The sequence below is a fragment of the Cryptotermes secundus genome, unplaced genomic scaffold (genome assembly GCF_002891405.2).
Source record: "Cryptotermes secundus unplaced genomic scaffold, Csec_1.0 scaffold779, whole genome shotgun sequence".
NCBI lineage: Eukaryota > Metazoa > Arthropoda > Insecta > Blattodea > Kalotermitidae > Cryptotermes > Cryptotermes secundus.
Window position 1 is genome coordinate 534,926 of NW_019737096.1, and position 14,482 is coordinate 549,407.

At 37.6% G+C, this 14,482-nt stretch overlaps 1 protein-coding gene across 2 annotated transcripts in view; it reads right to left on the reverse strand.

The window, feature by feature from the left end:
• The window catches only part of LOC111870189, a 46,830-nt gene that overhangs the window by 20,128 nt on the left and 12,220 nt on the right, over positions 1 to 14,482 (reverse strand). For both annotated transcript variants that reach the window (XM_023862272.2, XM_023862269.2), the window contains exons 5-8: positions 13,557 to 13,679; positions 11,029 to 11,271; positions 9,672 to 10,322; positions 288 to 4,610 (exon numbers count right to left, since the gene is read on the reverse strand). In XM_023862272.2, coding sequence (XP_023718040.1) covers positions 288 to 4,610; positions 9,672 to 10,322; positions 11,029 to 11,271; positions 13,557 to 13,679 — 5,340 coding nt within the window. The remainder of the gene's footprint in view (positions 1 to 287; positions 4,611 to 9,671; positions 10,323 to 11,028; positions 11,272 to 13,556; positions 13,680 to 14,482) is intronic.

Consider the following 14,482-nt stretch of genomic DNA (forward strand, 5'->3'; position numbering starts at 1 on the left):
ATGTGAGAAAGATAAAAGACAAGTACTAAACAAAAGTTCAACCACAAAAATATTCTGTGGATCCAAAATGAGTCACTACAGAAGCAGGAAGAAGGGTAAAGTTTGCAATTTTTTTTTCTTTCTGAATAAATATTGAAATTACATTTCCTCAAAATGTGCCACTAAAAAGGGTATTGTCAGCTAAATTTCTAGGGGAGAAAGAAATCAGGTTCCAAAATCAATGAAATTATGTGCTTTCTGAATTTAATCTGATTTTAATTTTGAGATGATTATCACTTAATACTAACCTTTATCCTTAAGCTGAACCATCATTGTTTTGGATTTCTTTGGATGATTCTTTTTATACTTAACTTCATAATCCTTCAGAACCCATTGGAGTACACAGCCTGCAAACAGTTTCTCATCTGTGTTTTTAGTTATTGTAGTTTTCATCACAGTTATATGATTGCCAGTTTGCTTGTGCATCAAACTTCCTGTCAGCTTCCCTGGTGAGTCAACGCTCAATTCAGTGACTGGCAGCTCAGCAATCTGTATTGTATCCTGCGTGCTTACCAATGATTCAATGACTTTTGAGTTCAGCTGAGGCTCACCCATCTCAGGGTCTTCGATGGGTGAAACTGGACAGGGCACTGATGATTCAATGACTTTTGAGTTCAGCTGAGGTTCACACATCTCAGGGTCTTCAATGGGTGAAACTGGACAGGGCACTGATTCCTGATAAAACTTAGGACATATTATATCCTCTAATTCACGTATTTTAGACACTGTGGCAGGTGATTCAACGTCCCTAGCATTCATTCCTGCGTGACATGTCTCAGAAGACATATTCTGTGAACAAACTTCTGACACAGTTTCTAGTCTGCTGCTTGTTTCACTGTATATGTGTGGTACAGTGACAAGTCCCACAGTTTCAGAAATTTGACTTGCTTCAGGCATATTTTGTTTATAACTGATTGGAAGTTCTAATACTTTGACAGTTTTAGGAGCCTCATCTGTTAAATATGAATTTGTTTGGATTTCTGATATAGATACAGGACTTACAGTTTCTGTAACATAACTGCTCAGAGTAATTATGTCCTCAAAGCAGCCTGGAATTTCTGCATCAGGAACAATGTCTTTATAATTGATTGGAAGTTCTAATACTTTGACAGTTTTAGGAGCCTCATCTGTTAAATATGAATTTGTTTGGATTTCTGATATAGATACAGGACTTACAGTTTCTGTAACATAACTGCTCAGAGTAATTCTATCCTGAAAGCAGCCTGGAATTTCTGCATTAGGAACAGCATTTTTTGATGCAAAGCTCTTTGACATATCTACTGCATGATTAGTTTCAGTGTGTATTTCTTTTCTTGTATCTGGTTCTTTGGCTACATTAGTACTGGAACATATTTGACCAGTTACTGAGTTGCAAGTAACGGGGTGATCAACAACAGAGTTATCACAATTTTTATGATTTACAAACAAATTCACGTCATTATGTGTTGTGGTGTCATGCTTTGCAGATGGTTTATTGTCCAGAAGCAGCGGTGGTATGCTTTGATGTGATGGTCTGTAGGATAAGTTACTAACATTGGAAATTGAATTTGATGTTTCATCTTCCCCCGTCTTTTCCGAGAGGCTCTTTATTCCTGGTCTGTTGGACTCTGAACCCACACAATTGACTTTAGACCTTGGTGTAAGAGTCTTTCTGCATTTTACAGTTTTTACTGGTAACTGAGTTGCTATCTTTGATGGCATTTTAGCTCTGGTGATTTTTCTCCTCAACTTTTCCAACTTGCTTAGTTTTCCTCGTGGACCAGCATCTCGGGAAGCATTAGATTTGCCTGCTGATTGTCCTGTTTTATGGGCACTTACTTGATGTTCTGGCATCACACAGCTTTCATTTACTGCAGACATTTTATTTTCTTGATTTGAATGTGTCTGCTCTCCAGATGACATGGAGATTCTTGTGGGAACTTCACAAGTTCTCGTAATATGTTTCTTAGAATTTGATTCTGATACAGAATGCAACAATATGTTTGATACTGTTTCAGAATTCTTGCTGGTCATTGAGTCATTATTTTTCTCGCTTATAAAATATGTTTTTGCTCTCTTAGACTTTAGTGTTTCAAAACTTGCACAATCCATACTACTGCTTTCAACCTGACTAGCAGACGTACTGGGAGCCCTTCTCTTGCGTCTGTTTGCTGAACTGCCAGACACCTTCCCTGGATGAACAGTCTGCAGCTCTGCTGTTCTGACACTCTGCTGCTCCTCATCCAAGCTGATATCTGATACACTGCCAAACAATTCTGTGCATGATAAATGTTTATGCGTATCTTCCTCTGTTCCAGCCTCTGTCTTCTGTTGAACATTAATCTGCAAAATAGTTGGTATCTCTGTGCTGCAGGATACAGCTTCAAAATTTTTCATTGAGTCAATTGCATCTGGCTGATCAATGTCAAATTTACGGCATGCTTCAAAGGCAGACGTACCACTTTCATCAGTATGCTCATTCAACTGTCCACACACCACATTTTTTGACCTGTGTTTCAGTTTGGGCACTGGAAACTTCTTGTGTAGCATTTTTTCTGATACACATTTTCTAAGACCTTTCTTGTGGTCATGTTTATTTTTTCTTCTCTGGACCCTAGAAAATATACTGTTGTGCTGTTGATTATCTGGCTGTAAGTGATTTTCTTTCAGGTATCTACTTCTCTTTCTTGACCTTGCAGTCCTGTATTTTCTTTCCTCATCCATACTAATCTGACAATACCTGCCATTAATCTGAGCAACTTTTCTTCTTTTCCATAATCGTTTCACTGCCATTTTCCTTCCTGGTCCTGCATCTACAGAGATATCCTGCTTTTCTGCATAAATTCCCCTTCTCCTTGAACCCATGTTCTCAGTTTCACTACCTGTTTCCATACTGGATGTGGACTCAATTCTCTGCCGCTTATGGAACATTTTTCTGGAAGGCATCTTGTGGCTGTCTCCTATCACCGAACCATCATGAGAATCCTCAGTGTCCATAATTCTGTTCCGGGTCTGCTTATCAGATTTCTTGTCTGAAGTTGATCTTATGCAAGATATCTGCATTACTTCTTCTCTTTCATGTGGTTTATGATTACTGTGGTTTGTGTTAACACACAAACAGCAACAGCAATTTCTCACTTCCTGACATGTATGGGCAGTGTGTGAGACACAATGGTGATTTATGTTTGGAATAGCACCAATAACAGCATTTTTGTAGCAACAGCTCTTTGAAAGCTCAGCCATGGATGGCATGGCCAGCTTGCAATTCATACGGTTTGGTTGAAATTGAAGAGGATCCACATGCATGTAATGGTGCTGAAAGTCAGGTACCACTGGCATCAGCCATTCATCAGAATGAAATTTTTTACAATAACCTGATGAACATGGATCATCTTCCACTGCAAACAAACCAGAAGGTGCTGGTATGATCCGCTGTGTTAAGGGTTTGTCAGCAGCTGGTGTGCTATGCTGTGTCAGCCGTTTGTTAGCAAGTGGTATTCTCTGATGTGTCAGCAGTTTGTTGGTGCTGGACTGTGCTGTCGGTGCAGCAATAGGAGAATCATCAGATTTACAAGGGAAATTCTCATCAGGACCGCCATCACTTCTGTTTGAACACAACCAAGCTACCAGACTCTGCCATTTTTTTACTTCCTCTCTCAAGCACTTCTCTGGTTTTTTATAATCACAACGAATCATAGTGCTTTGATTCTTTGATTTACTTTCCACAGAGTTCTGTTTTAAGGTAAGGCTGAAAAACCTTTCTTTCTCTGCGCCTTTTAACAAGGACCCATACAATTTTAATTTATCATTACTCAGAATACTATTGTCAGAAAAACACTGCATTTGAATTCCAGCCTCAGCATCAACTTTCCTGCAGAGTTTGGTTTCAACACTTTGCTTTTTGCCTACATTGCAATTTGTTTTTTCTTCCAGTAATTTACAATTACTCAATCTGTCCTCTAGAGGAGAGATACAGTTGGCAGTGTGAGGTATGGTTACATCATCCATTTGTACATCACAAGTGTCATAATCAGCAATGTTAGTTTGACAGGCAATTCCATAGGTAGTAACACCACTTGTTTGAACAGATACATGGCATGAAGGTTCAGCAACTGTATCCACTCCAACAGCAGCATCCAGCATTTCAACACATGCTGAAGTGGAAGCATCGAGCATCTTTACTTTCCCAATACTTGCTAATGGAAAATCAGTTACACACTGTGTTTGAATTTCAGCCTCAGTGTTAACTTTCCTAGAGAAGATGGTTTCAGCAGTTTCCTTTTTATCTATACTGCAAGTTGTTTTGCTTTCTGGTAATTTAAAGTTACTAAATTTGCCCTCTGGATGAGAGACATTGTTAGCAGTGTGCAGAATGGTTATATCATCTGTCGTTACAGCACAAGCATCACAAGTGTTGATGCTGGTTTGACAGGCAATTCTGTAGGCAATATCACCACATGTTTGAACAGCTACATGGCAGGAAGGTTCAGCAATTGTATCCACTCCAGCAGCAGCATCCAACATTTCAACGCACATCTGAGTGGAAGCATCATGCATCCCTGCTTCCTTGATACTTTCTATTGATGACTCACCTGAAAGACAATGAAAACAATGAATGACCATGTGAAATACTGACATATCCACATCTATAGTGGGACTTACATGCTCAGTTGGGAAGAAAGCCCTCACTGCTGGAGATCTGTGTTCATCTAACTTATTTAATGTTTTCTCAGTATCAGATGTAACTTATTTATTGCATAATATCACTTCCTACACCTTTTGCCTTTACTTAGTCAACTTCAGGGGAGCTCACATTCATATCTCTCAACAAAGGTTACCAAAGTTTTCATTTACAATGTAACATTTTTTTTCCATTAAAATTATTAAAAGTCTGTAGATATACTTTTACAGTTTTCAGTTCATAATTTACAAATCTCTTCAATTACATATTGTGACATATGGACCCACTGCTAGGCAGTGACTTGGTAAACATATTCTCATGGGAACCAACGTGTGCAACAACACATCTATTGCTATACAAAGATCAGTAAACATGCCTAAAACAATACAGGAAAAGAGAAGATGGTGTTTTCCATGGGGTCTGCCCCATGGGAGCAGTTAATTGTTGTCAGAAGTTGGGAGAGTTCATTTGAGTTAGCTGTCAAGAACTGGGTCAAGTTCTGGAGATGGCAGTCAAAGGTGACTGAGCAGAAATGAGAAAGAAATGAATCAGACTGTGCAAAGAACACTTCATGTGCTATTTGAAGTTACAGTGAGATGGTTATAAATCCGTTGACAGAACACAACTAGTGAAGACTGAGAATCCTAGTGGATGTGTAATAGTGAACTGTTAATTACGTGTAATTACGCAATCACATGTAGTCACGAGTATAATGTATAAGGTGTCAATAAATCAAATCATCCAGTCCAAAACCCTGTCTGAAGAAGTCACACAGCAAACCCCTACACATGATATCTTCCTTATTATTTCTTCACTGCTACTCCCTGTTACATTATCTAGGAAGCAATGAACAAATGGTAAGATACATACCGAAATAAATTTATAAATTATGAATTATAAAAGTACAGCAATCCCTCAATTTACAAAGGTAATTTGTTTCATGAAAATTGTCCATAAGGTGAAAATTCATAAATCAAAAAATGATATTCTTATTACCTTACATGTAAAAGTCACTGACTCATTCATGAATCCCAGAAATATCCTCAGTATTTCTAACATGTGTTTTAATAGTAAATAAGCATTAAAATGACAGTATTACTTTTTATAATACTTATTGTTCCAAATAAAGCTGTATTATTTTATTCATGTTTATTTTCCCGTACTTCATACAATGTACTGATGCAGCTCTGTTATCATGTGAATGAAGCCTCTCAATCACACATCTTTGTAACTACAAAACAAATATAGATTGCATTTTGGCATGGTAACAATAATAAATAATATTAATTTACTGACAGGTCTACCAAGGCAATAATGAGCATGCTTAAATGTATACATCAGGAGCACAGCTGAGTCTATATGATCACTACAAGGCACACGGACAGCCTGGAAAGATCAGAGATGCATCTGGGTGGTAATTTCTTTTTCTCCCTCCTTCTCTATGTGTTGTGTATTTCTCCACCTTCATAAAAAGACTTATAATGAACATAAGTTGTTTGCTGTAGCAAAAGTGCAGTCAAGTGAAAAATAGGTACAAATTAACATGCTTCATTGTAGTGAAAATTCATAAATCAAGTGTTCGTAAAACAAGAGATACTTGTATATGAACACACTTCTGATAATTTTAATAAATACTTTTAACTGTAAATGAAACTGTTCAATAACTACTACAAAGTAACATGAGATCCTTAAGGAAAGTTAAAACATATGGAAGGTGATGTTATATTTGATGGCGAAAATATATTAAATGCTGAATATACAATACAACTGCAATGGATAAAAATAGTATAAAAGTTACAATTAATATTTTGCTGGACATTATCCATCATCTTGTCTATTCTAAAAAACAGTCTAATTTCTATTAAAAAACACAACGTTCCGGGAACTGGATTCTGTCCCCGTCTTCAGGTAAAACCTACTCAGTTGGGTCCAATAGACAGAGCTAGCCCCTATCTCCGGACAACTATGCCAATTTCCGAAGGGATTCATAAAAGAAGCACAACTTAATCCATCTGTGGGAGCTAAGATAGTTAGTATAGATAGATAGATAGTATAAAAGTTACTGACCCTATACTAATTTGTTTCATTCAGAATATATCCAGCTCAAGATCTAGTTGGGGCTGGGCCATACTGACCAAGATTTCTCATGGTTGTCCTTACTCTCTTCATACAATTGCCAGAATAGTACATCAAAATATGCTACAACCATTTCCTTCAACATTCTTCCTTCACAAAATCCTACCGTGTTTCATGATACATTACAGGTAAAGGTAAAGCTATTCCTGTAACAGGCCGTGGAGGCCCATTAGATTATGAGACATCGAGGCTCCCACATATTCTAGACAACTGGCTCACTGATGGTGGTGAAGTTGTCAGCCTTATGTGATTACAGAGTTTGGCAAATTTACTCAATAAAGAACACAATCAAGTACTGCAATTTCATTGCTTCTATAAGTTGAAGAAAAATTTAATTCTATGCTAACACATTCAAGATTCTTATTTAATTAAAAGAATAAGGTTAATAACATTGTCTTGGGCCATGAAAAGTGATCATGACTGATTGTCCAAGAAGATTTTGTTAACATTTGTTGCTGTGAAAGCATCAGGTCTTACAAGATAACAGAGTCTGTCTGAAAGAGATAAGAGTCACTACAGTTACAGGGCTGTGAGACTGCTTCCACTTGATCATCTTAATATTAATTGTAAACAAACTCCCACACATGAACTGCACTGGGCTCCGTGAAATGTAACCCCTTCAAACAGTCCACAAGTTAATTACTTTGCTTCATTCCAAACATTACTGGCCATCAGACATGTTGATTCATTGTCAAAATTTGTATGCACCTCGCAGCCAGCAGTGCACTGGTCATCATGAAAAGTACAAATGTGAACCGCTCAATAAGTTAAAAAAAAAACTCTCTGTATATGTATACCATAAGAAACATCAACACATGTCACACAGATGGCATAACCAAAACCTGAACTTATGCACAGAAGCACAGCAGTTTCATCAGCAATTTTACAGACACCTACAGATTACCAATGTTGGTCGAAACATGCATATACCAGTGATGTAGAGAGATTTTAACGCTTAAAACTTTTGAAGGATTTAAAAAGCAAGTTGCATGGAGATGGCTAATAACAGGAATAAATCATTCCTCTATCTGTATCTAGGTCCATCACATGGTCCCTTTTATTCATACCCTGTCTCCAAATACTTTCAACACTCTCTTTGATTTCATCATACTCAAAGCATTATGATAGAATATAAATTTGACCCCAATAATTTATTTTTCATTTAATGTCACTGTCAGTAGCCCAGAATATATAGTTCAAATGGTAGGATGATTGATAAATAATGAATTGGAAAAGATACTATCCCAGCATTCAGCTGAAGGGACTCTGTGAAGAACCTCAGTCAGGATGGTTGGCATCACAGCAGAAATTTTAACTCTGTACATGTTGAACACACATCAGAGGCATTACCACCTGAGCAAACATGCTTGGTGAACCTCATGAAGTCCTCTGAACAATGCAGGAGAGAGAAAGCATTCCAAAAGCTACTGATCTAGATAAAATGGGTTATCTATGGCAGGGGTCTCCAAACTTTTCGAACCGCAGGCCACATTAGGTAATTCAGCACTTTCAACGGGCCGGATAAAATGAGAAATTAATAACTCTAGGTATATGAGTTTTATTGAAAGCACAGAATTTCATAAACTAAATACAAAGTACGTGAGAATAAATTATCTTATAATAATGACAACAGACAGTAGCAGCAAATGCTCATATTTTCATCACAAATTATATTAAAACAATTAATGTGAATGATGGAACTCTTTTTGCATTCTTAAAATCTGATTAAATTGAGGTTCAAATTTTGAAACGCTAATCACAAGTAGTGACTTTAAATGTTCATCGGATAAATTTGCTCTGTATTTCGACTTGATGTACTTCATCTGGGAAAAAAGTTTGTTCACACAAATACGTCTTCCCAAAAATGGAGATAAATTTAAAAGCAAATTTCTTTAAATTTGGAAATTGCTCAGAGTTCAGAAATTTATAAAATTCGATCAAATTTCCTTCCTTGTATTTGTCTTTAATATGATAATTTTCCTGAAGTTCAATAATTTCCATTTGAATTTGACATCTGCAGCATCACAGTCAAACGGATTTTGAAACAATCTAATTTCCAAATCAGCAAATCGTTTCCAAAATTGTTCTTTCAAATCTAAAATGACTAAATTTGCAAATGAGGAAGGAAATTCTGCTTCACCCTTTTTATGCAACTCTGCACAGTATAGCATATGAACAAAGTTACAATTTTTCACTTGGATTTCCAGAAGTATCAACTTTGCTCTGAATGCCTTGATAAGTGCAAATAAATCACAGACTAAGTTATTTTCACCCCGCAACTTTAAATTCAAATGGTTCATATGGCTCACCAGATCAGCAAAACTGCTAATTTCCAAAGCCACTTGGTATCTGATAAAAGCGGTTCGTGGTGGTTTTTCTGGGTAAGAAATATATCAATTTCAATCCTGAGCTGAAAGAAGCGCGAAATAACCTTTCCATAGCTAAGCCATCGAACTGCAGTATAATATGTCAGGTCAATAAGCTTGGAATCACATTTACCAGTATTCATTGGAAAATTAGTTCAATTGGCGCATTTCTGCACAATTCTTTCGCAGGCCAGATAAAATCACATAGCGGACCGCATGTGGCCCGTGGGCCGTAGTTTGGAGACCCTTGAACTATGGTATACTTATCTGTTTAAATCATAATACTGACTTCACAAAATCACAAATCCTTCTTTAAACTATATATAACACACATATTAAAGCTCAGACCAGTCTTTGCCAACTAAGGAAAAAATTAAGTTAATGATGCATATCTTACCTTCTCACAAGTTTCCCCTGCAAAGAAGACAACTAGAAATTTTGTAAACACAAAAGTAACAAATAATACATACTCTGACAATGGATCCTGACTGTCTCTGGTCCTGGATTCAATGGTGACAGCAGATTTGGAACACTTCTCATTTCTTCCATAATATTCTGAATATAAAAAACTGTATCTACAGGAGACTCCGCTTTTGAAAATGTTGATTTGCAATCAGAGTTATCCACAACAGACACTAAACCACCACTACCACCACTGAAATTAGTCACTGCTCCATTGGTAGTTCCTGCTTCCTTAAACTCAGGTCTGCTCAGAGTTAATGGAACATCAGGATCAAACAGTGATGGAAGACTCACACTCTTCATTCCAGATACTGCATCTGCTACCAGTGTGGGGCCTACTATCATGTTCCCATCACTAGAATCCATATGATCCACTTCACTCCTCTTCTTGGCCTGAACCTCTCGAACAGAAGTTACACCCAGAGAAGCTAAGGCATTATCACAAGAGTTCCTTTTGGCCAGTTCTGTTCTGAGCACTGGCACTACTTTTGGAGAGTCATGTACCTGAATCCCATTGCTTCCAAGCATGACCTCTTTATCTGAACCCAAGGTGAGAGGAACCACAATGCCTGGAGACAGTTTGTGGCTCTTCCTATGACGCACTTTCTTTGTGCAATCTGAGGTTAGAGGTTTGCACACCACATCTGACAAAATTGCACCTGGGGGGTAAAAAAAAACAGAAAGTTAAAAAATAGGAAAGCACACCAATGCAATATAACAACTACAGCAAAACATTCATTTTATAATATTATATTTCAGCATCCTGTTGCAGTGGAACACCATTTTAAATTGTAAAGGATTCCATCTTTAATGCGACAAAGTCGATCCTTTTTTAAAATACATCAATTTTTTAATTCACTAAAAAGTGTTTGTTAAATATTTTAAACTGTCAATGACTATGTACATTCGTTGTCACTGCTACATGTTTTGGAGACCACTACACCCACTGATCTCATAAGACTATTTTTTTCAAAACAAGGAAAGCAGCTGAAAAAAAAATTACTTTCATGAAGTGTTCTGATATCAAAAAGCACCCATTAAGTCTCATTATGGGTGCATTACACTTTAGGTGTCCAGAATATCAATATCTTATCTTATCTTATCTTATCTATCTTAATATCTTATCCTTCAATACCACCTGAGGCTCCATTGAAAACATGTCACCAAATGCATTTAACATGCCAAGTTATAACAACTCATTACTGTACCAAAATACTTCACATGGTCACCACATTAGTTCTGATTTTACTGAAAAATGGCCTTAATAAAAGTTGTGTAATTTCTAAACATCCATAACAATATAACACTCCACGCTGGACCACAGTTTCAGAAACACTGCTCTAAAACAACAGCATGAAGTCTTACCACTTTGCTCCTTGACACAGCTGGTGACTGATTCCAGATTCACAGATGTAACTGGGTTCTGATCATCATCAGATAACAGCTCTGAGACTGAACCCATGCCGGTATCTCTGGACGAACAGCTACTGGCCGTTTCTGGTGAGAAAATTTCTTCATCTTCTGAAAAGTCACCTTTGCCATTTACAAGATGTGTAAGTTCCAGGCGCCAACGTGCCAGCATTTTCTTGTGTGTAGGTGCAAGTCTCCCTGCAAGAAACATATACACTATATTAAAAGGATTCCTCTCTCCAGGAATAACAATATCAAATATAAAAATTAGTAACAAACTTGAGTCAGCAAAACAGAATACCTGCCTTAAGTCCAATTTATTAAATTAACCAGTATCAGCCATGCATCACACTATTGTGATAGCCATGTGTGTGGTCCAGTAGACCTAGTGCTGCAATTTTCTATACAACTACTACTACCCCAGAGTAAAACTCTAACCATTACTATGATTAACAGCATGGGATCTAAACCCCTTAATTCCAAACAGCAAAGGTCAATAGACGTAAAGTTACTTCTGTAAGGTAAAGCAATCCTTTTAATAGGCCATGAATTCCCATAGGGTTGTGAGACATCAGGGCTCCCACATTTTGTCTAGACAGTTGGCTCACAGATGGTGGTAAGGTTGTCAGCCTTATGCGCTGGCCATCCTTTACCCCCCAGGAAGATTCCTGGTACTCATCTCTGACAGAGGCTGAGTCAATCCCAGGGCCATAGTGTGGCCAGAACAATTAGGTAAACTGAAAAAAAAATTCACTTCAACAGGACTCAAACCCTTGACCCTCTGGCAGATAGCACAGTGCCTCAACCAACTGTGCTAATTTTTTTTTAATTCGCTTAGTGGGGGGTGGAGTCCAACTGGGTCCACTTGGCATGGCGGCCACTGATTGGCCTACTGTAGCCTGCCCTGGGTGATTACGATGATGGAGAATTTGGTGGAATGAAGATTGGCAGGGGAAACCGAAGTATTCGGAGAAAACCCGCCCCAGCACCACTTTGTCCACCACAAACCCCACTTGAACAGACCCAGGATCAAACCCAGACTGCTGCAGTGGGAAGCCAGTGACTAACCGCTTGAGCTATGGCACGGCCAACCAACTATGCTACTGCGAGCCCCCAAGTTACTCCTGTGTCTAAGCATTATACCACAATTGCATTAGGAGGGATAATGGTTGAAATATCTTCAACCCTGGCATTAGATGGAACTGAGTTTTCAACAAATTCTTCACTTTTGCATCCCAGTAAAATACCAGCCCCCCAGCACAAACTGGATAGCAGTTAACTATCTATGTTTTCGCCTTACTGATCAACCAGGGTAGTTACTGAACTTAAAGAATGCTAATGGGGTTAGCAGGTCCTAAACTGAAGAGAGAGAACAAATCTTCTATAATGTTACATAAAGTAAAAAGTAAAGGTATCCCTGTAACAGGCTGTGGAGGCTCATAGGGTTGTGAGATGTTGAGGTTCCCACATTTTCTAGACAATCGGCTCATAGATGGTGGCAAGGTTGTCAGCCCTATGACCATTAACCCCAAGAATATTCCAAGAATATTCCTGGTACTCATTTCTGTTAGAGGCTGAGTCGACCCCAGTGCCATAGTGTGGCTGGAAGGATTAGGTCAATTGAAAAAATCCAATGACCTCATCGGGACTTGAACCTGTGACCTTCTGGCTTGTTGTATAGTGCCTCAACCAACTACGCTACCGCGTGGCCCCCAGTGTTACATAAAAGTTGTTAAATTCCACAAATGCCAACCTTAAAATTTAAATTACAGACTTCTGCGGGGTGGGAGAAAGGCAAGCACCTATGTCTATACTGTCTTTTTGCTCTACAAATTCAACAACGAAGAGAGTTATTTGCTGAATTAGCCAAGTAACACAATGGCTTCCTTTCTTGTGCAGTGACCTCTCTGGGCTGTCAGTTGATTTCTTAAATGTAAAAAACCTGAAAGCTCAGTACTATCACCACCAGAGCTATACCCAGTCCTGAGCCAGTTTAATTCAATTCAGTTCACATTCTTACAAATTATTAACCAGAGAAGCACTGTAGTACAATTCTACTATCTATGTGTAGGTCTCCAACTGCCCTCTCCCTATTGAATTAAAAAAAGTTTCATTTATATTTTCATCCATGACCCACAAACTTCAGTTTTATTGATTACATCACTTGAAGAGCATTAGGAACAGAATAAAAATCAAGAAGCTCCTAATTACACTATTTCTTCCCTACCACATTAGTTCACCTCTCACAAGTCCAAGCAGCCTTCTCAGCACTTCACCTTCCAACATTAACATTCTTCCATTACAGTGAGAGATCAAGTCCCAAATCCATATGTTTTAAGTGATGTTGAAAATACTTTATATACAAATCAATCATTTCCATTTATTTTTAGTGGAAAATGACACCTTTCCAGAAGTACCTTCCCCCACTCAGGAAGATCTAAACACGTGCAACAAATGTCACACACATTACAAAAAAGAATTACCTTCTTTCTGGACAAAATCTGCAAATGAGACAACATTCTGTAATGTCTTCAGTCTTTTCTTCTCCACAGACAACTTCTCACTTTTTGCCTCCTTCAGTGACTGGGTTAAATTTGAGGCTGTTTCTGCAACACAAGCATGGAAATGTCTTAGCATGTTCCTGTACTTCTACATCCCACACAGCCTGTTCAAGTCAACTATTTGAAGGCCTGCACCAATGCATTAACAGTAGGTTGTCCCAATGAAAACTATGGCCGACACGTTTATACATTTTGCATAACACTCTCAGATGAATGGCAGTTAATGGTTATAAAATGAACTAAAGGGCAACAGAAATTCATTTTCATAATATAAAAGGCCTAAAAAATGGGGACAAAATTTTCTACTCCTAAAACCATGCTGCTAGATTTGCCTGTACTGTCACAATGGCTATGACCACTCTCTCCAAACTGAATTTTGTCTTTGGTCAAAATGGGAAAATCTTTGGATTTTCATGCATAATAGGTTTCACTGGATCATCATGCAATCACAATGTTTTTCATAAATACTACTTTAATATAATTACTAATTGAAATCAATGATGAACTGAGAATACCATATTACTTCAAACATAAGACACATATTTCACATTATTTCTTGTTGAAAAATCGAGGTGTGTCTTAAATTTGACAAATGTGCATCTTTCCAATTTTTTTTTCATAAAACCAATATTCAAAGACAGATGTGTCTTAAATTCAAGGATGTCTTGCATTTGAAGTTATATGACCATATTACTTGAAACAGAAGTGTAATTTAAGTTTTACTTAATTTTAAGTGCAATCATTGACTCAAAAGATGTTAATTTTAATAATAATACAGTGTTTTAATACTAATAAGTGTACACTTAAGACTCCCAAATCTATATGCTAGTGGTAGACCATCGAATCAC